At 46.4% G+C, this 24905-nt stretch overlaps 1 protein-coding gene across 1 annotated transcript in view; it reads left to right on the top strand.

Moving 5' to 3' along the window:
• The window catches only part of ERN1 (endoplasmic reticulum to nucleus signaling 1), an 82363-nt gene that overhangs the window by 22867 nt on the left and 34591 nt on the right, over positions 1 to 24905 (top strand). Inside the window, exons 2-4 of the mRNA XM_019981768.2 lie at positions 6574 to 6694; positions 23470 to 23503; positions 24743 to 24815. Of these exons, the coding sequence (XP_019837327.2) occupies positions 6574 to 6694; positions 23470 to 23503; positions 24743 to 24815 (228 nt within the window). The remainder of the gene's footprint in view (positions 1 to 6573; positions 6695 to 23469; positions 23504 to 24742; positions 24816 to 24905) is intronic.

Below are 24905 nucleotides of genomic sequence, written 5' to 3'. Positions count from 1 at the left end.
GCTCTCTTGTTCACAGTGTGCACATCCTCTTTTTTTTTTTTTTTGTGGTCTCCCCTGGTGGCTCAACTGTAAAGAACCTGCCTGCAATACAGGAGACACAGCAGGAGCTGTGGGCTCGTTTCCTGGGTTCCTGAGAATCCCTTGGAGAAGGAAATGGCAACCCACTCCAGTATTCTTGCCTGGAAAATCCCATGGACAACTCATGGGTTCAGAAAAGAGTCTGACATGACTTAGCAACTCAACAACAAGGACTCACTAGTTTGGGGATAGAACCGATACTATAGTATCATGTATAGATCACCTTGGAAATTGGGGTGTCAGACACGTGTGTGCATGGCCCCACTTCTTCCCTCTGACTTCAAGATGAAAGGTCTGTGCCAACTTCATTGATCTTGTTTCTGACCATTGTTATTAGGTAGTCTGTTAAACCGTGGGCTGGTTCTTGAAATATGTGTCTGAAATTTAAGAATTGTGTTTCTTTGGAAAATGCAGCCTCTTGGAAAACCCTAACGGGGAAGCATGGGGGCTGCCCTGTGTTCTGAATCTTAGAGCAGCATGTGGTGTGCTTCCTGCTGTTCATCCAGGGGCCAGAGGGAGGGTGCAGGGGAGTAGCCTTGTCAGTGGTAGCCTGGCAACTGCAACCAGATCCCAGCTTTGTGGGCTCTTCTCCAGCCACCGGGGAGCTGCCTCTGGCCTGACCCGTCCCAAGTTCTAGTTCAGAAACTGGTAGGTTTGGGACTTCCCTGGTGGTCCACACTTTGCCTGCCAGTGCTGGGGGATGAGGATTTGATCCTTGGTTGGGAAGCTGAGACCCCCACATGCCTAGTGATCAAAAAACTAAAACATAAAACAGAAGCAATATTATAACAAGTTCAGTAAAGACTTAAAAATGGTGCACATCAAAAAAAGGGGACTTGCCTGGTGGTCCAGTGGCTAAGAATCCACACATCCAGCGCAGGTGGCCGGGGTTCGAACCCTCGTCAGGGAACTAGATCCCATGTGTCTTGACTGCAGCCGGACCCGATGCAGCCAAATAAATAAATATATATTTTTTTTAATCTTAAAAAAAGGTGTGTTAGAGGCTGTTTCATTTGTTTTTGTGCTACCTAAACACTTGATTTGTGAATGTTTATACGGAGAGTCCCTTCTGTCTGTACCAAACAAAGTTATTCCAGAGCTTGTTTTAGGAAAGACTTTTTTTTCTTGCCTGAAATATAAACATTTGAGTTCATTAATGCAGGAGCAGCTGACAATTAGCTGAATTTAGAATATTAGAAAATGAGATTGTTGGAGATTTAACTACCTTTTACTCATCTCTGTATGAGCAGTTGGTAGCTGCGTTCATGTCTTTTGTGGGAAATGCAAAGCAAGTGGTACATTTTAATCTTGCTTTATAATAAAATTGAACGTGAGGATCCAGCCCAGGAATTACGTTTTCACAGGAGGCAGCCCTGGCCAAGCCAAGCAACAGTAAGGGCTGGATTTTAACAACGGAATCAACCTAAGTGAAATAAGCTGTTTTTACAGGCACACATTTCCCCAGCATCATCTGGCCCAAATTGCCCAGCTCTCTGGTCCTCAGACGGGGCATTTCCAGAGTTGCTATGTCAGGGTCACCTCATGTGAGAGGGCCAGACTTCCAATTAGCTAATGGATGTCTCATTTTAGACTAGACTAGATTACCCGCCACGGCCTCTACCATGTCACTGCAATTACTTTTTTAGGAGTCACCAATGAAGCCAGGAGTATATAACCCACTAGTTTGAAAAACGAGGCAGATCCCAGGCTGATTGGCAGGATCAGACCTTTTCTTTCTGCTCTCAGGCTCTCTGGAAACCAGTGTGTGTAGCTCTGGGGCCTGAAGCCCTTTTATCCATTGCAGGGAAAATGGAACACCAACAGGGTGAAGGTGATATGCAAGATCATCGTGAAGCAGTGTTTTTAAATGTTTCACAGACACGTAGTTCTCAGCTGTGCTCAGTATCACACACAGAATTTAGTTGCTTATTGCATTCACGTGAGTTACAGCAACTTATCACTTTGCCGACAAAAGTCCATGTGGTCAAAGCTATAGTTTTTCCAGTAGTCATGTATGGATGTGAGAGTTGAACCATAAATAAAGCTGAGCACTGAAGAATTGATGCATTCGAATTGTGGTGCTGGAGAAGTTTCTTGAGAGTCCCTTGGACAGCGAGGAAATCAAACCAGTCAATCCTAAAGGAAATCAACCCTGAATATTCATTGGAAGGACTGATGCTGAAGTTGAAGCTCCAGTACTTTGGCCACCCAATGTGAAGAGCCGACTCACTGGAAAAGACCTGGGTGCTAGGAAAGATTGAGGGCAGGAAGAGAAGGTAGGGACAGAAGAGGAGATGGTTGGATGGCATCACCGACTCAATGGACACCAATTTGTGTAAACTCTGGGAGATAGTGAAGGGCAGAGGTGCCTGGTGTGTTGCAGTCCATGGGGTCGCAGAGTCGACACGACTTAGTGACTGAACTACAACAACAACAGATAGCAGCTGTAGCTGAGGGCAAGCATTTTAATGCTTTAAAAAATGCCAGGAGAAGAAAAAGGCAGAGATTTTGTGATATTAAGTTGCCTCATGAGAGACTAATGCTGCTCAGAGTGTCTCTTTCTAATTTGAAACTGTCAAGAGCGTCAAAGAAGAGAAAAATCTGGTGTGATGGGGTTTGTGATGTCACTGTGGACATTGTGATTAATTCAGTGTTCTCAGTTGCTAAATTCGACCTCCAGCCAAACCTGGCCTTTCTGAGATTTTTGAAGACCATGTTAGTTATGTGATGAGTGTTTTATTTCGAGTCACCAACCAACCATGGACAATTGCTCTTCCTGTGGTTTCCAAGATGCTCAGACAAAGCAGCTGGTTTTCATTTCCATGCCAATAGTGGAGCAGCACTGATATATTTTAGTAAATATTGGCCCCTTTTAGTATTAAGACTGTGATGAGATGTATTTGGGGGCATTTAGTTAATTATAGTTGTACTGTAGGCTTTAGGCTTTAGTTACAGTGAAACTCTTCTGTCCTCTGGATGTACACTCTCTGACCGGGAGACCTTTGTGTTTCTAAACTTCTGTCCCTTATTTGGTGGATTTCAGTGATCAAAGGTGATTGGGTTACCTAATAACCCTGAGGTGGAAAGGGCTTCTGGAATTTAGGGGCTTGCTGAAGGTCCTTTAAATCCCAGCTTCTCTTCCACCTGCTAACTTATCCATTTCCTTTTTATGATCATATTATAGAAAATTTAGAAAATAAAGGAGAAAAAACTAGGGCTATAATTTTACATTTTTTTTCTATAGATATATTGAAAATACTTGTGTGTGTGGGTGTGTGTGGGTGTGTATTTAGGACTGTCTCAGTTTCGAGGGACAGAAACTTAGCTCTAACAAGCTTAAGCAAACAGGGGAGTTGACTGCACGGGCCAGGTGTCCCTGGGCCCAAGCTCAGGGGTTGGCCAGGCCTGAGAAGTGTTGGAGGCCAGGGTCTTAATCCCAGCTTTTCTGCCCTGTTTCTTCTCAACCTTCTTTCCGTCTTTATCTGTCTCTCTCTCATCCAGCTTTTTCCACATGGAGGAAAACATATTCACAGAAACCTCCTGAGTTTAATTCCCTTTTCTTTTTTCTGAGTTTAATTTCTTAGTACTTCAGCCACCCAAATTGTTCAACCTGCTTCTGACATGATTCCCAAGACCTAAGAATGGTTGTTCCCAGGGGAACTGTGTGACAGAGGGAGGGGGTTCCCACCTGTTGGCCCCCAGATACGCATACACGTTCCCATTTCATTTGGTCGACCTTCTCACTACCCCCACCTAACTTAATCCCGCCACCCCACATCAAGTCGCAGACCCATTCATTCCCCTTGTCAGTGGAGGTAGCCCCAGCCTCAGTGGTCATCACAGGGCTGCTGTTCTCCAGGCCAGGTGCTCCAGGTGGTATGTGTTCAGGTGTGAGCAGGTCCAGATGATTCTAGTCACCATTCATGCCCCATGGTCCAAAATAATTTTAGACAATTGGTGTACAAGACTTTGGATTCCACCCAGGGCAGCCACCACGTCGGGGCTTCTGTTTTCCTAGCCAGGTTGTACTGAGACTGATCTCCTACTTGCAGAAGTGGAGTTAAAAACAGGTTCTTCTCAGCCTTAACCTGGAGAGTAGATTCAGCAGGAATTGTAAGGCTTGCAGTTATTTCACTCATCCCAGGTAAGGGGCCCTTGCCCTGGGCAAAGTGGAGGGCGGGGCTTCTCCCCTGCAGGCCACACACAGGCAAGAGGTAGAGGAGGTTCTGGCAGCTGCTTGGCCCCTTTGCCTGGGGGTCTTCATATTGGAAAAGGAATGCAGGCACTGGAGTGTTTGTCCCACCAGCTCAGGCTGCCCTGGAGAGAGCCATCTGTTTTAGGAGATTAATTAGTGTCATCCTGGCTTTTACCAAGAGTGACCAGGTATTTCGGGGGTCAGGCTCCCATGCACAGTCTTTATGTTTCGTGCTAAAAGCTGGCCATACTGTATTTTAAAAAAAGCATCTGTGCCAAAATTTAAACTGTCGCAGTGTAAGCAAGTTGTATTGGCCTGTTTTTAATTCAAGACTTGCAGGAACCAGCTGATTGATGTGACAGTACAGTGACAAAGAAGAGAAAATCTCATTACAGATGGTTTTGCTGAGTGGACCCAGACTTCAGAAGGGAGTTATCCTAGGAAACCGTACCAGCTATTGCCTGCTTGTGCGTGTGCGTGCACACACACACACACACTCCCATGGAAACCATGTGGATGAGTGTACAGTTCCTAGCAAACCTAGAGGACAGGCAAGCAAAAAAAAAAAAAAAAAAAAACTGTCCAGTTAATTATAACCACAGCGTACATTAAATTTTGTATTCTATAGTTTTCATGTGACAACACATACAAGTTTTCCTCTGTATTGTAGATTCTTCCAAGGGCCATTTTAATGATACGTAATATTCCATTGGGCAATGGCACCCCACTCCAGTACTCTTGCCTGGAAAATCCCATGGACGGAGGAGCCTGGTGGGCTGTAGTCCATGGGGTCGCTAGGAGTCGGACATGACTGAGGGACTTCGCTTTCACTTTTCACTTTCATGCATTGGAGAAGGAAATGGCACCACTCCAGTGTTCTTGCCTGGAGAATCCCAGGGATGGGGGAGCCTGGTGGGCTGCCGTCTATGGGATCACACAGAGTCGGACACGACTGAAGCGACTTAGCAGCAGCAGTATTCCATTGACTGTTTGTGTCCTAATTTGTTTCAGCCATTTAGAAGTGTTCAGGTCTTTCCTGTTTTTTGTGTGTTTATAAATGGGTTTTGATGAGTATCATTGTGCAAAGAGCTTTTCCCATAGCTGGACTTAACTTCTTTAGGATGTAGAAGAGGAACTACAGAGTCAAAAGCATGAATACTTTTATGCTTTCCAGAAATATTGCACTAACTTATAATTTTCATTGCCAATCAATAGTGGATGAGAAAGTGAATTTCACTACCTTTGGTTATTTTCTGTAGAATATTTTTCAAATTCATTAAAGATAAAAGGTACATTTTAATTTAAATTGTATTTTTATTACATGAAGAATAATTTGGGTTATTACGGTGAATTTTTTAAAAATTATTTTTAATTGGAGGATAATTGCTTTACAATATTGTGTTGGTTTCTGCCATACATCAGCATGAATCAATCATAAGTATACATGCGTCCCCTCCCTCTTCAACCTCCCTCCCCATCTCATCCCTCTAGGTTGTCACAGAGCACCAAGTTGAACTCCCTGAGTCATACATTTTCTTTTATGATATGTCTCTTTCAAAATCTTAGTGTTTACTATTATATAAACTCTTTGTATAATGAGAGCTGTTTTTCCTATTTTGCTTTAAATATTTCCCCCAAATTCCTTGTTGTTGTTTGTTGTTGAGTCGCTAAGTTGTGTCTGACTCTTTTGCAACCCCATGAACTATAGCCCACCAGGCTTCTCTGTCCATGGGATTTCCCAGGCAAGAATACTGGAGTGGGTTGCCATTCCCTTCTCCAGGGGATCTTCCCGACTCAGGGATCGAACCCAAGTCTCCCGTGTTGCAGGTGGATTCTTTACCACTGAGCCGGATTCCTTGCCTTTTAAAATGTGTGTCGGTGTGTTGGCGTTCTACTTTAGCATGGAGTCTTGCAAGATCACCAGGTTTCAGAAAGTAAAATATAACCAGGAGAAGGAACTCAAAGCTGGCGTACATACTTTCCCCACCTGTTTCAGTGGAGGCTGGCCTTGGGCGATTTCAGAGTCCCCCGTCCCTGCCATGTTAGGTCATCAGCCCTTGTGTGGGAAGGACTGCTGCTCAGATAGAATAAGGCGGTCTGGTTCTAGTCCTAAACCAGCTGTTGTCCAGACACATGCCCTTGATGGGAACTTCAGCTCGTCAACCTCAGTTTCTTCATCTGTGACGTGGTGGATCTTAGAAGGATAACTTTTCGGGTACGGGAGGGGCTGGTCGGTGGTTGTGCACACCCAAGATGAAGAATCATATTGACCACATCGATTCTTCTACCTCTCACTGCAGGGTTTTGGGAGTCCCAGCACTGTGACACTTCCTGAAACCTTGCTGTTTGTGTCCACATTGGATGGAAGTCTGCATGCCGTCAGCAAGAGGACAGGCTCCATCAAATGGACTTTAAAGGAAGGTAATTGGGATTTGTCCTGGGGTGACATGGACATTTGCTCAGCTGCTTCCAAGGAAACATTCCAGAAAAAGAGAGAAACAGTTATACATGATTTTAATAAACTAAAAAAGGATAACAGTCAAAGAGAAGAGATGAAGTGTACACAAAGGGTATGTTTATAACTCAAATTGTGATTATCCACTCAGGGCATCAGTTGAGACAAGCTTTATCTTTTTTATTATTATTATTTTTTTCACAGTTGTCTAGATTTTGTGTATAAATGGCTCTAGGCTTTTCTATGAATAGTTCTGGCTGGTTGGTCTTTACAAAGACATGCTACATTAATTTTTTTTAAAGTTCTAATGATTAGAGTCTTGTAATCATAATTATAAGAAGCTATCTTCTCTAACCTCAAATTACTCATTTTGTTTTTATAGAGGCTAGAATGGCTGAGGGCTGCAGGATTTGACATTCATCCAAGTCAGTCACTTTATTAGCTCTGTACATTGAGGGAAGTGGAAGGCAGAGGCTGTTTCTCATTTACTCTACCAAGCTTCCATTTATGATCTTGTGTTCCTGGTGATGGTGGGCAGCATGGACTCCCTACAGCTGGGAAATCGTATTCAGTTCCCAAAGTAATCTTCCTGGATAAAAGCCAGGCAAATCCCAGGATTGGGGGCTTTCAGAGTCATCTCTTTTATTCCATCCTATCGTAATTCTCCTTTGGCCATAAATTCAGGTCTGACTGGTATGTTCTCTTTCATCACTAAGCCATGACTCAGTATTCTCTTGAACACAGCAAATGTTTTTCCTTCATTAATAAAATGTTCCAAAACAGTGTTTTTAGTTGGAAATATATTAGCACATATCAGAAGGTCACACACCATCTTGTCCATTCAGCAGCAAACCAGGTTGCCATCCGCAGATGCTGGCAGGTAGGTAACCACAGACTGCCCTGCCTCACCTGTCCGGGCCAGCTTGGATCAGCAAGGACTTTAAGTGATGGAAAGGACCAGGTCCCTCAGGAGCGAGAGCCCACAGCAAGATGGGAGAGCCCAGTGTTGGCCGTATATTACAGGCTCTCCGAATATTATGTGTGCTTTCATGTTTAAGCAGCGTTCTTTATATTTCAGAATGTCTGATTTTGTCCAGAGATGAAAATCAACAAGTCACAAAAGGATTGAGATAAATATTTTTGCTGTTAAATATGAGGGCTGGTCCCTCAGTTTCAGTATTCCCAGGCACGACATCTTTGCCCCCAAGCCACTTCATTCTTCTGCTTTGCTTTTTCCCTGCGTGTATTTTTAGATCGATCTCCAAGTCTTAATTTCTGCAAGTAGCCTTGCCTATAGCCAGCAACACTGTGCCCTGCCTTGTTTGTTGCTGAGCCAAACATAAGAGACAATCTGTTCTCTCCTGTAATTTAGAGCTGAAAGAACCTGCCTCCTTTTACTTATTTGTTTGTTTATTTTTTAAAGATACTTTAAAAATATTTGTTTAGCTGCCTCGGGTCTTAGTTGTGGCGCGTGGGGCCTTTTACGGTGGTGCACGGGCTTAGCGGCCCCGCAGCATGTGTGATCTTAGTTTCCACGGATGGAACCTGTGTCCCCTGCGTTGGCAGGCGGATTCTCAGCCACTGGACCACCAGGGAAGTCCCTTGTCTCCTTTTAAGTTTAATGCAAGTTTAGAGAACTCGAAACTCTATCTGTGAAAGCTACTGTATGGGGCACAAAGAGGAAAAAGACAGCCCCTACCCTCAAGGAGCCCACCGTCGGGAGGGAGACCTGACAAGCACACAGAAGTTCAGCAGGGAAGCAGCCTTGTAACCACCGCAGAGAGGTGCTAGGAAGCTGTTCCAGCTGGGCCGGGAAAGGCTCCGTGTGCGGAGCTGAGCCTTGGAGGATGCATCACACTGCAGTCGGGTGGAAGCCTGGCCGGGAACAAAGGCACCATCTGGGGTGTGGGGACAGGTCTGGTTTGGGAGGGGCTTAGCGATGGAGGTGGAGGGAGGCAGACAGAGGGGATGTTGAGGCCTGTGGCAGCTCTGAGGCATTTGTACTTGAGGGACCAGGAAGTTGGGAGCCATTGACACGCCTGAGCAGGTGAGTGACTCAACAGGTGTTGCCGCTTCCAAATTAATCCAGCAGCAGTGTGTGCGACTAGAGACAGAGGCAGACCTGAGGAAGAGAAAGGGAAGAGGAAGGATGGGAGGCCTGCCAGAAGTAGAATCGGGGAACCCAGCAACTGGTTAGGTAGGCAGAGCAGGCAGGAGTTAAAAGACACATGCGGGCAGAATTAGAGAAAGTTGATTAAGACCTAAGAATTCAAGTAATGAAATTCGGTTCGATTTAATTCAGTGAAATTTCAGTTATATTCTAAGTCTCATCGTTTTTCTGAGAATAAATTGGCTGATTTTAGCTAAATTCAGCCCTGGCTAGTATTGGTAGCCACCCCCCGCCTTTTTTTTTTTTTTGGCTGTGTAGCTTATGGGATCTTAGGTCCCCAATCAGGGAGTGAACCCATTCCGTCTGCAGAGGAAGCATGGAGTCTTAACCACTGGCCCACCAGGGAATTCCTTCTCTCGCTGTATATTTTTATACAAAGATTAAAGATGGTAACATATAGAGACCCTGAATTTTAAATTTAATTTTAATTTTGCAATTATAACTAAAGATTTCAAAACCATTAATATGTAAATGAAAAAAACCCCTAAGATCATGACATCTGGTCCCATCTTTTCATGGCAAATAGAAGGGGAAAACATGGAAGCAGTGACAGATTTTCTTTTCTTGGGCTCTAACATCACTGCGGATGGTGACTACAGCCATGAGATTAAAAGGTGCTTGCTCCATGGAAGGAAAGATATGACAAACCTAGGCAGTATTAAAAAGCAAGTGACATCACTTTGCTGACAAAATTCCACGTAGTCAAAGCTATGGTTTTTCCAGTAGTCATGTATGGATGTGAGAGTTGGACCATAAAGAAGGCTGAGCACTGAAGAATTGATGCTTTCGAATTGTGGTGTTGGAGAAGACTCTTGAGAGTCCCTTGGATGGCAAGGAGATCAAGCCCATCACTTCTAAAGGAAATCAACCCTGAATATTCATTGAAAGGACTGAAGCTGAAGCTCCAGTATATTGGCCACCTGACGTTAAGAGCCAACTCTTTTTCCAACCCCGATGCTGGGAAAGATGGAAGGCAAAAGGAGAAGGGAGCAGCAGAGGATGAGATGGTTAGATAGCTTTACTGACTCAATGGAGGTGAATTTGAGCAAGCTCTGGGAGACAATAGAAAACAACAGCAACAATACATAAGTAGATTTATAAATGTATCCAGCTACTCTTCTAGACCCTGAAAATACAGCAGAATACTTGCCCTCATGGAGCTTTCATTCTATGGGGGAATCAGATAAAGAGATAAAGTACACGGTGGCAATAAGAGCTGTGGAGGCTACTGCACCAGTCCAGGCAGGGGAGGTTGTGGGCTTGGGCCTGAGTGGCCACGGTGAGTCAGATTGAAATGCAAGAAACTTGCTGATGCAAACAGACACCTCTAAGTCATCAAACTGGGGTTCTGCAGAACACTTACCTATTATTCCATTTTGTGGTTTCCTAACTGTTTACTTTTTTCAGGGACCGAGAAACTGGGAGTGTTTTTTTGTTTTTTTTTTAAATTTTTATCCACAGAATGATTTTGGCAGGTGCTTTTGTTCCTCAACCAAACATGTGTTGCTGTTCGCAGAAATGGAGATTTCTCACATCACAGCAGCAAACTCCACTTAGTACAGAAAACAAGTTCTGTTTGTTTTCGGAAACAGATTTGAGTCCTGGCATTTTCCCGTAGGTGTGATCCCAATAAGCTGTGATTTTGTAACTGCAGCAGCACCACTGTCTGTCTCTGAAATTTCACCACTGAACATGACTGAGTGTGTTTCATTTCTGCACTCCCAGCCCAGACTCAAACCGAGAATGTTGCTGTCATGTTCTGGGTTAGATTCGTTTCACAAAGCTTGCCTTGGCCTGGTGGAGATAAAGGACTCTCTTTGGTATTGCCATGGCTGGTGAGTCTGAGACTCAAATCTTCATCAAACTGCAGATGGTTCTGTAGCAAACCCACTCCCATTCCCTTCCATCTCCTTTCCTGTAATAGGTCCAGAGGACTAGGTCTAATTTAGAACCATATCTTTAAAAAAACAAACATTTATTTATTTGGCTGCTTGGGGTCTTAGTTGTGGCACACAGCATCTTTTAGTTTCAGCATTAGAGCTCTTAGTTCCGGCGTGTGGGATCTAGTCCCCTGACCAGGGATCGAACCCAGGCCCCCTACACTGGGAGTGTGGAGTCTTAGCCACGGAACCACCAGGGAAGTCCTTAGAACCATTCTTTACTAACTATAGAAATATGCTACCCTTGTAGCCAGAGAGGTCCAAACTCCTGAGATGCCCCCTAAATGATTAATATTGGGAATTTCTTACGAGGGAAGGATTAAAAACAAAATTAGTTATTTGAAGCCTGAAGAACATCTTCTCCTCTGAATTTCCAACCCTGTGCCTCTGTTCGTAGTTCCTATCTGTGCTGACAGTTATGGGCCACCCAGGCTAGGAAAGAGTGATGCTCTGCCCCTTGGTCACCCAGTCCCGCCACATGGACTCATGGAGGGTCTCCCAAACCTGACCCCTCCTCCTGGTGCCCCTTGCCAGTGTCTCAGCCCAGCTCTCAACGTGTACTTCCTGGATCCATGCACAGCTTGCTGACCACCATCCCCGCTTCCCGCCTCACGCTCCCCATCACCCAGCACGCGGCCGGTGGACACACCCTCTGAAGCGACTGCCCAGACCATGCTGCACCCCTGCTGAAAGGCATGTTGTCCATCATGGTGCTACTCCGCGTTGGTCTGCCCGCCCATGTTCCTCGCCCATGAGGAGAGAAGTACCAAAGGGAGCGGAAGCCTCATTCCTGGGGGGTTGGACTTCTCAACAGTTGGCCCTTCCCCACAGTCAGCTGGAGAAGCACCGGGCCCCAGAGTGAGGTCGAAGCTCCTGATCACACCTGTCAGCCCCTTCACAGTCGGGCTGTCACCCACCTCTCCAGCCTCAGCTGCCCGTTGCCGCCAGCTCTTGGAGACACGGGGCCTTTGCTTATGGCCTCTCCCCACCAGCGGCCCGCAGTGTTGCCCAGGCCCCCTTCCATCCATTAAGACCCCTTCACAGCTCACCTCCTGGACTGCTGCTGCAGGGTGAACCCCTCCCTCATCAGGCTCCAGAGGAGCTCGCTGAAGCCTCTGTACCGGCACTTCCTGCTTCCTGTGAACTTTTGGCTATGTTTGTCCTCCTAGTGGATTTCTAACTCCTTGAAGGAGGGGGTCTCAGTAAACTTCTAAGACACCCAGTGCCAGCTCAGGCCCCAGGGAGAAGTGGGCGAGGCAGGCTTTGCCTCCCCAGGATCCGTCATCATGGAAATTTCCAGTTCCAGTTTCTGATCTTGAGCTGCACGTGGCTTTTCATGACTTTCTGCAGTTGGTTTTCTCTCCTGTTCTTCAGGCAGGGTTCGTGTTGCCCTGGAGTGTCAGTGAGCCACCCTCAGAGGCTTGAGAGAAAACTCTGTGTGACACTCAAGAGAAGGGAGGTTGGGAAAGGGGGCGATGTTTCGTTAGTAGTTCTAATCTATTTTCTCAAGGAATTTTCTAGGCTTAAGATATGCCATCACTGCCTTTCCCTAATTGCTGAAGCACAGAAAAGTGTTTATTTGTTCTCCATTGTTTTGGAGGATAAAAATTAAGTTTCTGAGAGGGGCTGTGAGAGAAGCTTTTCTGCTTTTGAGTCTCTTGAAAAAGTATTTTCTTTTTTTGAGTGTTTTGATTTTTATCAAGAGAGTCTAAACATACACAGACAAAGAGATGATGATCTAATGAACACTCTTGTACCCATCACCAGCTGGTGCACAGCCTCGTGTATCTGTGCCCCCATTCACGTCCCTCCCACATGCCTGGGGTTTGCCTCGGAGCAATATGTCTCATGGCATGGAAGGGCTCTTGGAAATAGTGGTCATGGGACGTCCCTGGTGGTCCAGCGGTTAAGACTCAGTGTTTCCATTGCAGGAGACTCAGATTCGATCCTTGGTTGAGAAACTAAGATCCCACATGCTATGCAGCATGGCCAAAAAAAAATAGTGATTGTCGCACACAGTAGCATAGATTTCAGCTCCCGCGGGCATTCTCTGCTGCGTTGCTTGGTGTGTTTCGGAATACGGTTGTGAATACTGAAGCTGAGGATAAAAGGCCAGTTTGGGCTGTGACTTATTTACCATCCTCTTACTTGCCTTTGGGTGAACACTCTCATCGCTCCAGAACTGAACTCTGTGAAGTTAGTGACATCCTGAGAGGCACTGGGGCAGAGTCCCAAGCACTAAGTCGTCTTGTCCTCCTTCACATTTGGTTATAGCTTGAATTCCTTCACGGTTGGTTGTAGCAGGGTGTGTTTTTCGGCCTGAGTTACTTCCGCCAAGGCAAGGATGAGTGAGACCTTAGAATTCGACAGCCTTTGGTACCATGGCTGGTTTTTCAGATTATGTTGGTGTTTCTACAGGATTCTCTTCATCAAACATGACATTTGGTGACTTGCAGAGATTGTCGTTGTGTGGTTGCTAAGTCATATCTGACTCTTTTGTGACCCTGTGGACTGTAGCCCGCCAGGCTCCTCTGTCCATGGGATTCTCCAGACAAGAATAGGGGGGAGGGTTGCCATTCCCTTCTCCAGGGGAGCTTCCTGACCCAGGGTTCAAACCCAAGTCTCCTGCTCTGGCAGGTGGGTTCTTTACTGCTGAGCCACCAGGGAAGCCCCTTGTAGAGATTACCCTGAAAGCAAGCTTATGACATCCTCCCCCTAGTTCTGATAAAATTTGGAATTTCACTGTGGATTTTAAGAGCTTCTGAGCAGAGATCTATTTTAAAACGCTCTTGTCATGAAAGCTGAACCTTGAGGAAACTTTTAGACTTGCTGCCCTACAACTTGGACCTGACAACTTTCATGGGAGTTTAGGGCACAGATTACCCAAGTTCCTTCCCTCTGGAGGAAGGAAATGAGCCGCCGTTGGGGAGAAGGAGTCCCTAATTGGTTCACTTGAGTGCATGGACCATATTGTGGAGACTTAAGTTTTGAGTTAAGGTGTGGGAGTGGTGAATGACCTTGTTTCTACCAATAATTTTTATTTTTAAAAAAAGGGTATTAGACCCTTAAGCATTTTCTTGAGGAAATGGCAGCTTTTTGCATGCAGACTAACCAAGTTAGCTTCACTGTCAATTGGGATTAAAATCTCCATGTTCTCTTAAACTCATTCCATTTCTTCACTTCATTTTTCTGATTGGGACTAAGTCCTGTTGATGTTTTTTTTCCCTCCTGTTTGGTTCTGACCACCCCTCCTTTCCCCACCCCACCCCCAAACTGTCTCAGACCGTCTTACTGGGGTTATGGCGTTGCCTTCCTCACTACCCGTTGGTTTTTTCTTTATTTGTTTTCTTCTTGCTGTTGCTTTTTTGGCTGCACCATGTGACATATGAAATCTTAGTTCCCCAATCAGGGATCGAAGCCTCTCACCTCTGCACTGGAAATGCAGAGCCCTGACCACTGGGCCACCAGGGACATCCCCCTCTCTACCCTCCCTTTGTGCTTCCTCCTCCTCTCTCACATCCCCTTTTGTCCCCTGGTGCCTGCCTGTCTTCACCTGCCTTCAGAGTCTTGTACCACGTTTCTCTTCTTCTCAAACGCCTCCAGCTGCTTCCTCCTAGTGCCCACCGCACCACATCCCAAGGTTTCACCCCTTTCTTCTCCACAGTCTCCCTGCCTACCGTCCACCCTTTCCCGTTTTCTCTTAGAAGGAAGGAGGCTCTCAAAGACTGGGTATACAGGGAGGCTTACAGGGAGCATAGAGCAGCTGGGACTTCATCTGTGGCCTTTCAGTCCTTAAATCCCTTTCAGGAGGGCCAACCCAGGACATTTCTGGTCACTGCTAGAGGTGCACTGAGAAGGGTCTGGTTTGCAGAGTTTCTAGCCAACAAGACATCTTACCTGCACCTGGAGAGGTCTTCCAGTCAGAGAGGAGGCTGGTTTGTGTCTTTTCATATTTATGTATTTATTTGGCTGCATCAGGCCTTAGTTGCAGCATGGGGGATCTCTCTTGCATCAAATGTGGGATTTCTGCTGCTGCTGTTGTTATAGTACACAGACTCTAGTTGCAGCATGCAGGCCCTCTAGTTGTGGCTCGAGGGCTTAGTTGCCTTGCAGCATGTGGGTTCTTAGTTCCTTGACAGGGATCAAGCCCACGTCTGTGGCATTGCAAGGCGGACTCTTAACCAATGGGCCACCAGGGAGGTCCTGAGGCTGTTTTTTGTCTTTGATATTTATTCGGCTGCATCTGTGCCTAGTTGCCGCATGCAGGGTCTCAGTTAGGTCACATGGGATCCTTCCTTTCGGCGCCTGGACTCTACCTGTGGCTCTCGGGCTCCAGAGTGTGTGGGCTCGTAGTTGCTCTGAGGTGTGTGGGAACCTTAGTCGTGACCTGGAACTGAACCCAAGTCCCCTGCATTGCAAGGCAGATTCTTAACCACCGGACCACCAGGGAAGCTCTGGGGCTGGTTTTAAATGCAGGCTGCGTCGGGGCAGCGGGGAGGTGGTGCTTTGGAAAGAGGGTGAGAAGGAGCAGGGCAGTAAAGCCCGCACCCACCTACATTCCACCGGAGAAGCAATGTGTTCCAGAAATATTGGTGCTCATCTAGGGATGGGGAAGGATCCCATAGGGCTCCTGAGCTCCAGTCCGATGGGCAGCCTGTTCTTGCAGCCTCTGTAATCAAAGCGATCTGATTTCTTCCCACGTGAGAGTGAGTTGGCCCAGAGTCACCTGCAGAGAGAGGCCATCTGCCCCAAACTCTGGTCTGAAGCAGTTAACTCAAATGGTGACTGACTTCACCGGAGAGATTTTTCTCTGTTGAGGGAAGCCTGAAATGGTGCTGACAGGGTCCTTCATGCTCCTCCCCTGGGCTTCTCTTCTCTCCTCCAGCCCTGGGACATTATAGGATCAGGCTGTCAAGGTTCATGCTACAGCTGAGGGTGGGCAGGAAGAACAGGTTTTTCTTTGCAGACCCTCCCCGCCACATCCTACCCTACCCCCTCACGCTTCCACTCCCCTCCCAGAAAGGTATTCCTTAAATAGCTCTTTTTTTTTTTAGCTTCTCTTCTTAATTTTTTTTTTTCATTTTAGAAAAACTTCAACATACGCAAAAGTAAAGAGAATAGTATGAAAGCCTCAGATATCCAGCTTCAGTGACAACTCACACATGACAGTCTGCTCCCCCATCTCCATCATTTGGAAGCAAACGCTGTATCATTTTTTTCCCGTAAATTTAAATAATTTAAGTGTGAGTGAACAAACAGCTACACCTGGGCAGCTCTTTTTTGCTTTTATCATGTAGGTTTCTGTGTGGAAAAGCCCTTCTCATTAAGATAAACTTATCTGAGTGACTGCATTCCATGTGCAATATTGGATATCTTAAATTATCGACTTCCTTACATTCTACAGACAGCTTTACCTGCTGAGTAGGAGGGGAGCAAAGACCCGGGCAGCAGTTACACAGGAGTGCACGTTGTGATTATTCACTGAACTGTCATAAGCCCCGGGCACTTTCCCATCTGTATTTCTCAAGAAACAAAATAGATGGTCCCTGCCCTACAGAGTTCTTAAAATTCAATCCAGCCCCCAGATCTTTGAGAACCAGAGAGGCCACATGCAATTAAGTACCTGTCGCCTGAGAAATGTGCTAAGCGCCAAGTGCAGTGGGCGCTCAGTTTCTGATTTCCTGGAGAAAGGGGCATTTGCAGGCCGGGCAGAGGTAGACAGAGCTGGGGCCAGTGATGGTGACAGGAAGGCACGGGCTGGGTTCTGGAAAGGGTTGCGATGGAGAAGAATTAGGCCCAGGTTTTGCAGAGCCTTGAATGCTGAAGGCCTATGGTTCCCCCATGTGCTGAGGGGCCCTAGGCACACAGTCAGCTCTCAGGGCATGGTAGCTAAAGTTTTAGGCTTTAAGAGAAACACAGCAGTCCCCACAAGTGTTGAGCCCTAGTAGCTTCGGCATTAGATTGCACTGCTTTCCTTTCAAGGAAGTGTCTGCCCAGCTGAGTTGGGGGCCTTTGCTGTGATGCATTTCAATTGCCACTGGAGGGAATTCCAGTGTTAGGGCTCCGAGATCTCACTGCCAAGACCATGGGTTCAGTCCCTGATCTGGGAACTAAATCCCACAAGCTGTGTGGTGTAGCCAAATAACACAACCAAAAAGACTCAAATGGACGCATTTAGGAAAGGTGCAAAGGAGAGTTTGGCATGCTTACAGGCAGAGGAAGGAGTTATCCGGAAGGACTTGAAGACCCCTGGGAGACAGAATACTGGGGGTTCTAGATGTGTGAGTGTGAAGTATCTGTGAAGGTGAAAGTGTGTCCTTTTATAGAAATATGCAGGGTAGCGTGGGGTTGGCAAACCTGGAGGACGAGGGGTAGGAAGTTTCTGAGTTCCCCTGTGCCACAGAGAGGGGAGTCCTGTGCAGAGAGGAAGGGGCCTGGAGGCAAGGCATGAAAGTCTGAAACACCAGCTGTAAGGAACAGAACAGGAAGTAGATAAACATATCTCCTATGACTCGGGGCCCAGCTGGCCAGGGTTACATTCTGCTATCTCCACAAGTGATTATGGTGTTTTCTTCAGCAGTGCTCAGAAGACTGAGGAGGAGGAGAGGGGATTGCCCAGTGGATTCTGGGTGGAGGGTTGATGGATTATAGAATGGTCAGCGATGGATATACAGGCAGGGCAAAAGTAGAAGTAGGAAGGAAACTAATATTTGTTGATAATATATATTTGTAAATATATTGAACACCTCTCATGTGCCAGGCACTATTTTTTTTGGCGGGGGGGGGCTGTGCTGGGTGTTTGTTGCAGCTCATGGGCTCTTCATTGTGGCTTTTGGGCTTAGCTGCTCCATGGCACATGGGATCTTAGTTCCCCAACGCAGGAATCAAACCTGTGTTCCCCATGTTGGAAGGCAAATTCTCAACCACTGTACCAGTGGTTAAGAAGTACCCAGGGAAGTACTTGGAAAGGACCCAGGATGTTGGGGGTATGTTGTTGTTCAGTCACTAAGTCGTGTCCCACTCTTTGCAGCCACATGGACTGCAGTGCGCCAGGTTTCCCTGTCCTTCACCATCTCCTGGAGTTTGCTCAAACTCATGTCCATTGAGTCATAAGTGATGCCATCCAAACATCTCATCCTCTGTCATCCCCTTCTTCTCTTGCCCCCAACCTTTCCCAGCATCAGAGTCTTTTCCAATGAGTCAGCTCTTTGCATCAGGTGGCCAAAGTATTGGAGCTTCAGCATCAGTCCTTCCAGTGAGTATTCAGGGATGATTTCCTTTAGGATTGACTGGTCAGATCTCCTTGCTGTCCAAGGGGCTCTCAAGAGTCTTCTCCAGCACCACAGTTTGAAAGCATCAATTCTTCAGTGCTCAACCTTCCTTATGGTCCAGCTCTCACATCTGTACATGACTACTGGAAAAACCATAGCTTTGACTATGTGGACCTTTGTTGGCAAACTGCAGAAGATAAATCCCAGCCCCCACGGATCTTATAGTGACCAGAGTCAGACATTTAAAAAGTAAAATACATAGCAATTCAGAGGTAGTCAGTGTCATGGAGAAAAATCAAGCAGGGAAAAGAGTAGGGGATCCTGGGGGCGGGTAGGAAGTGGTCATGGAAGGCCTCTCTGAGATGGTGACATTTGATCCAAGACCTTGGCACAGGGAACAGTATACGAAAAGGCCCCAAGGCAGGTTTAGACTTGGCAGTAGTCCAGGAGTAGCCTGTATTCCAGCATGGCTGTAATAGAGTAAGGAAGAAATCATGGGGGACTGCCAGGGTGGGTGTGGGAGGGTGGGGTTGCATGGATTCACAGATATTCACTGGGGGAACATTGGCCTCTACTGGGCAACAAAATACCCATCAGTGGATTGTGAGTGGCAGAGAGGCGTTATCTGATTTATGTCTTCGAAGCATCACTCTTCTATGTCAAGGCACTGACTTACAATCTTAAGATATATTTAACCTTATTTAATCAACATAAATGTGCCCCTTGAGTTTGGTGTTATTATCTCTATCTCTTTATTTTTTTCTTTACTGACAAGGAAACTGAGGCTCAGAGAGGCTAAGTAACTTTGCTGAGGTCACTCGGCTGGTGAGTGGCAGAGCTTGGATTTAATCCTAGGTTTTTCTGATCCCAAAGGGCACACAGACTAGGAGAAAAGGGAGCTCTTGAAAGACAAGGGGTTCCAGTGATACTGAAAAGATGCTGGAAGTAGGAAAAAGAGTGATGAAATAGACCAGAGAGTCTGACATCCGATGGCAGGTTCTGCAGGGGAAATGAGTGTCAGCAGTGTGGTCTGAGGACTGCCTGTCTCCTAGGAGAACAGGGTAGCCAAGCCAGTCCGGAGAGAATGATGGAGGGTGTGATTTGGGCAAGTGGTGGTTAAGGTGCTGGCAGGAGATGATGGAAATGTCCAGTGGGTCCAGAAAGAAGAGTTTGAGAGACGGGGACCTAGAATTTCCTCGTTGTGATTATGGTTGAAACTACAGAGATGAGTGTGCTCTCTCAGAGAACTGAGATGAGAGCCAGGAAAAGTTCTTCCCTGTTGGAGTAAGAAGAGGGAGGGAGAGGGGAGAGGAGTAGACGGGAGAGAGATGAGTGAAAAATCTGGTAGTATTGCAGGGCCAGGAAGTGGAGAGACTGGGGGAGGGGAGGGTCGAACCCCGCGGCGGGGGCAGCAGCAGGCATGTGGGATCGCCCGCAGGGTGGTGAAGCAGCTGGAAGAGTAGAGCTGTGGGTGCTGATGGACAGAGACCTCGAGGCCCGGGGCTCAAGAAGGGAGCAGAGTCCAGTGTGCAGTCAGGGCCCAGTGCAGAGGAGAAGGTAGGAGGTTCGGGAGAGGATGGTGAAAAAGGTATTCTTGGAAAGATGAAAACTCACTTCTTTTGGAAATAAACATGTTTACGTCTATCTTGGGTCATTTCTGCCTCGGGTTGAAAAGGAGGATTCCATCAGCACAGCACAGGAGCCATGCATGTCACCGCACCTCGCCAGGTTTCTTCCGGAGTAAATCAGGCGTGAAATGGACCCGCCAGGGGAGCCGAGTCCAGTGGCCTCTCCCAGGGGAGAAGTGGGCAGATCTGTTTCTGTCTTGATCTTGGAGACCAAACACTGATTTCAGCTTTTTTTTTTCCCCTCTTCTGATATCTTTACCTTTCCCTTGAATAACACCCATTTTTACACTGGTTAAGTAACTTTTTTTTTCCCTGCCCTTTCTGAAAGTAAAACAGCTTGGTGAGATGGCTTTCGTCCTTATCGGTTTCCATATAGATAGAGAGGCTTGTTTTGTAGCAGCGTTTGTTTATAGCCTTAGGGTTAGGCCACTGTTTACTTTCACATGAAGGTGACTTTTTTTTTAAGAGCAAAAATCTTGCCTAAGTCCAGTTCTCGTTATTAAATCCAAAACAACTCCTTTTCATGTTGGGCTTCCATGGCACATTTTCAGCTGATGCTTTTTCCTTTTATTTTGCTGGCTTTTCAAATATTTTTATCCTTTAACCTTTTCTAATATGGAAAATTTCAAGCAGAGATAAAGAGAACAGTAAAATGACAGGCCAGTGTTGTCAATTCTATCTTTAAACATTTATCAACAGGCTGCCATTTTTTGGTCTTATGTTTCCTTCCCTTGTGTTTTTTTTTATTATTATTACTAATTTATTTATTTTGGCCACATCATGTGGCTTGTGTGATCTTAGTTCCCTGACCAGGGATCGAACCCGTGCCCCCTTGCACTGGGGATGCAGAGTCTTAACCACTGGAGCACCAGGGAAGTGGTTCAGGATGGAGGGGACACATGTATACCTATGGCTGATTCATATTAATGTATGGCAAAAACCATCACAATATTGTAATTATCCTCCAATTTCCTGTAGTAGTTGAAAGGAAACCTTAGATTCAAATGATTCTTTAAGAAGAAAAATATGCAGAACAAGGTCATTGTTCCACATCTGCTTGCTGTGACATGCGTGCAGCTCTGCAGATGTTTATTCCAGGGGCCCTATTTTATGAGTGAATGAGAAGGAGCCCCTCTTGGAGGTCATGTCCCCTTAAGCCTAGGAGAAAACGTGGCTCCTCAACCCTGCTGTAGGTGTCCACCCACCCTTCCCTGGCTCCTGCCAGTGGCCTGTGTCTTAACTGGAACCTCTCTGGTGTGGGACACACTTTGGGACCCGAGGCCTCTGTGTCAGATAAGCTGAATAAGCTCTAGAGGACCAGGAAAACCCACAGTGGAGGAGGAGACCCCGAGAGTGAGTAAACACTGACCAGCACAGATAAGCTCAGGAACAGGCACTGAAACCCCCTCTGTGTCCACGTCTTGTTTTGGGTGAACAGCTAGGATTTGGTAGTGTCCTCTTCATCTCTGTTGATCTGTGGCACCTTTAAGTGGCCGGAGCGAATCGAAAGGACGCCTTTCTCCTGCTGTGTTTTCTTGGAAACGTGCCTTCTCGCTCTCCCTGGCGCGCTCAGCTTCTGGGCTGCATTGGAGGCGCTGGGTTATAATTGCTGCTTGTCTGTTTCAGGAGGGCGAGGGCTAGGCACCCTCATTTCCTGTGTCTTGCATCAGTCTGTTTGTCAGAGTGTACCGAGAGGGGATTAATGGGGACGATCACCATGTGCTCGCCAACCGAAAGTTCCTCCTGTTTCCTGAAGTGCTCTTGGTTTTAATGAATTGTTTGTTTGCTGCCCACAGACCACATGTGGTGTGTGCGCCTCCGTTGTTGTGAACACCGGTCTGCCTTCATGTGGGAGCTGGGCCTGCAAAGCAAAGTCAACACACGATAAGGCTTGAAAGGGTTTCCTTCATCTGAGAATCCCAGCTGACCTGGGGAATTAGACAGCTGTCTGTCACCATAAGCAGAGCCTGTATCCAGAGTCACATCACAGCATTTGCTGTCCTCGACCCTAGCTTTGAAGTTTTGTGGGCAGCATGGCTTATAGCCTGTGGGGTCCCAGTGGCTGGAAACACCTCGTTGCTGTGTAGTCTCTCGCCTGGGATTTCAGGTCTGTTACAGCACTGCTGGGTCAGTGGCCTCCATCCACCCCGTGGACTCTGGATTGTCCTTGTGATCTGTGCCCAGGAGAAATTCTGTCACTCAGATGACAGCAAATATTGGGTTGGCCAGACAGTTCATTCGGGTTTTTCTGTACCATCAAGTGGACAAATCTGAACAATCTTTTCAGCCAACTCAATATTAAAACGACTTGAAGGAAAAACTGTGTTTCCTATTTCAAAGGTAATGCCTATTTTTGTAGAAATTTGGGGAAATGTGGAAAAGGTGGGGAAGTCATTTATATTTTCAACAAAGGTAACTTACCACTTTTTTGACCTTTCCATCTCTTTTTTTTTTTTTAACACACATAGGTTGTTTTTTTTTCTCAGCTGCATTAATACTCTAGGTACAATGTTATTTTTTTCTCCTGAACATATATAGTTATAAAACTTTATAAGCCCTTTTAGAAGCTTTAAGAATCTCCCTGCAATTCAGGAGACCTGGGTTCAATTGCTGGATTGGGAAGATCCCCTAGAGAAGGGAATGGCTACCCTCTCCAGTGTTCTTGTCTGGAGAATTCTACGGACCGGGGAGCCTGGCGGGCTACAGTCCATGGGGTTGCAAAGAGTTGGAAATGACTGAGCGACTTTAGAAGTCTTAATTTTCAGCCAAGTGGACGTTCCATAATTTAACCACATCTCTGAACAGTTAGGTCATCTGTGATGCTACTGTGAAGATCTTTGTACAGAAAGCATTTTATATACTTTGTGTTGTTTTTAAACCAGACTTTATAGACATGGAATTAATGGATCAAAGGGGATCCAGAAGAATGAACACTCAAAGGCTCTAAAGTCATCATATTGCTACCCCAAAGGGATGTATCCATTTACCAGCCAGTCAAATTCTCATCAACGGCAAAACTGCTTCTTAAGCCACAGTTTTGCTTTCCCAATGGAAATATCTAGCACCACGCCAGGTATCTGACCCAGAGATGGTTTGGGTTTAGAAGGCCTTAATGTGTCGATAGTGACACTGGGACCCACTGTCCACCGTGGGCTGTCACTATGCTTCCTGATACGCCCAGCCTCCAAGTCACAGGCATGTTTCCTGAGGGCAGTTCCATCCTGCCCTCAGCCCCCTCTCCAGTCTCAGCAACGGACCTAAGAGCTTGCACGAGTGATGCGTGTGTGCGTACGTGTGTACATGCGTTCGTGCGTGTGTGTATACTTCGTCATTAAGTCGTGTCCAACTCTTGTGTTAACCCCATGGACTGTAGCTCACCAGGCTCCTCTGCCCATGGGATTATCCCAGCAATAATACTCAAGTGGGTTGCCATGCTCTCCTCCAGGGGATCTTCCCTACCCAGGGCTTGAACCTGCATCTCCTGTATTGCAGGTGGATTCTTTTCTGCGGAGCCACCAGGGAAGCCCTCCCGACCCCCCCGCCCCGCCCCACCCAGCTCTGCTCCCAAGAGCCTACATTTGTGTTTTTGTGTGAGTTTTCTAAAGTGCCTTCACCTATGTTTTCTCGTGTAGATAAATTTATTGGTCCATCTTGTGAGCTGGTCCTAGGAACTCTAGAAATCTTGACATTTTAGAATCTGTCTGACAATGCCTTTGTTGTTCTTTTGCACAGATCCAGTCCTGCAGGTTCCAACACACGTGGAAGAGTAAGTGTTCTGATTTGCTGCACACTTCCCTTTGATTCATTTTCTGTTTTACTCTGTTTATGAAGCAAGTTGCTGGGAGCACATGTATACATCAATATTAATATTAAGTAGAATAAGAACAAATGACTCATGGGTACTTTGAAAGAAGCCTGTGTTGGGAAAAGGGTGGTCAGTTCCTTGATGGGTGAGGTGGGGAGGCAGGGGTGTTAAAAAGGCTTCTTTGAGATGTAATTTAAGGTGAGTTTTGAGCTTAAGCTTCCAAAGTCCTCAAAAGGGCCCAGGTGTCTTTGGATCTCTGCCCCATTCACTGTGCAAAACTGTGGAGAGGAGACAAGAAAATGGCTTGTTATTAGAGTGTGTGTGTTGGAGTAAAAGTTTGGTTGGCATCTCTAAGAGCCTCAAATGATGCTCTAAACTGGGGACAGAAAAGATTCAGCCAGGGGTTTCTTCGTGACTAGTCGTCATTCAGTTAGCAGGTTGGCAGGTTAGCGTCACAAAAGAACACCTTGAACCTGCTTCCTGAGAAGCAGCTGATGAGAACCTGACCCAACCCCTTGGCAGCTTCTTTCTCATGTCAAGCTTTCAGTGTCTGCTTTTATTGCCTCCTAAAAATAAATGTTTGTGGAACACCAAAGACGCATTTGTTCTCCCTGTTTGGGTGCCATGCCACGCTATTAGACATTAATTGTTGAGGTCCTGTATGCAGCTGACTTGGAAACTGAAAAGCAGGCTTGCTGGGTCCTTCCCCCCGTTATACCTTTAGCCAGCGTGCTTTGACCAAATGATGATTTGCTCTTCTGTGGTTTTGGACTAGTTTTCCACTGCAGGTTGGTTTTTTTTTTCCCCACGCCAAGTATAGTATAGACCAGGGGTCCCCAGCCTCTGAGATCTAATGCCTGATGATCTGAGGTGGAGCTGATGTAATAATAATAGAAATAAAGTGCATGATAAATGGAATGCACTTGAATCATCCTGAACCACATCCTCCCCCCTACCCACCGCCCCACCGTCCATGGAAAAATTGTCACCTGCAGAACTGGTCCATTGGAGATTACCAGAAGGATATTTTATTATCTGTGGCTAAGATGAAAAAGAAGTGGATGGAATTGTTTTATACACACACACACACATGCACACACACACACCCCTCCCTACCAATCATGGTTTTGCCTGGCTTTGGTATTTTATTCTGTGCCCTGGGCTGTAATCTGTCGCTAATACTTACTGCTTAATCTGCAGGCCTGCCTTCCTCCCAGATCCCAACGATGGCAGCCTGTACACGCTTGGGGGCAAGAACAACGAAGGCCTGACGGTGAGTGTATTTAGCTTCTTGGTGCTCCGGAGGTTCTAGATCCCTGTTTTCAACCACAGCTGTATATCAGGATCGCCTGAGAACTTACAA

The sequence above is a fragment of the Bos indicus genome, chromosome 19 (genome assembly GCF_029378745.1).
Source record: "Bos indicus isolate NIAB-ARS_2022 breed Sahiwal x Tharparkar chromosome 19, NIAB-ARS_B.indTharparkar_mat_pri_1.0, whole genome shotgun sequence".
In the NCBI taxonomy this organism is placed as follows: domain Eukaryota; kingdom Metazoa; phylum Chordata; class Mammalia; order Artiodactyla; family Bovidae; genus Bos; species Bos indicus.
The sequence above is the reverse complement of the archived record's forward strand: the minus strand, read 5'-3'. Positions and strand labels throughout refer to the sequence as shown.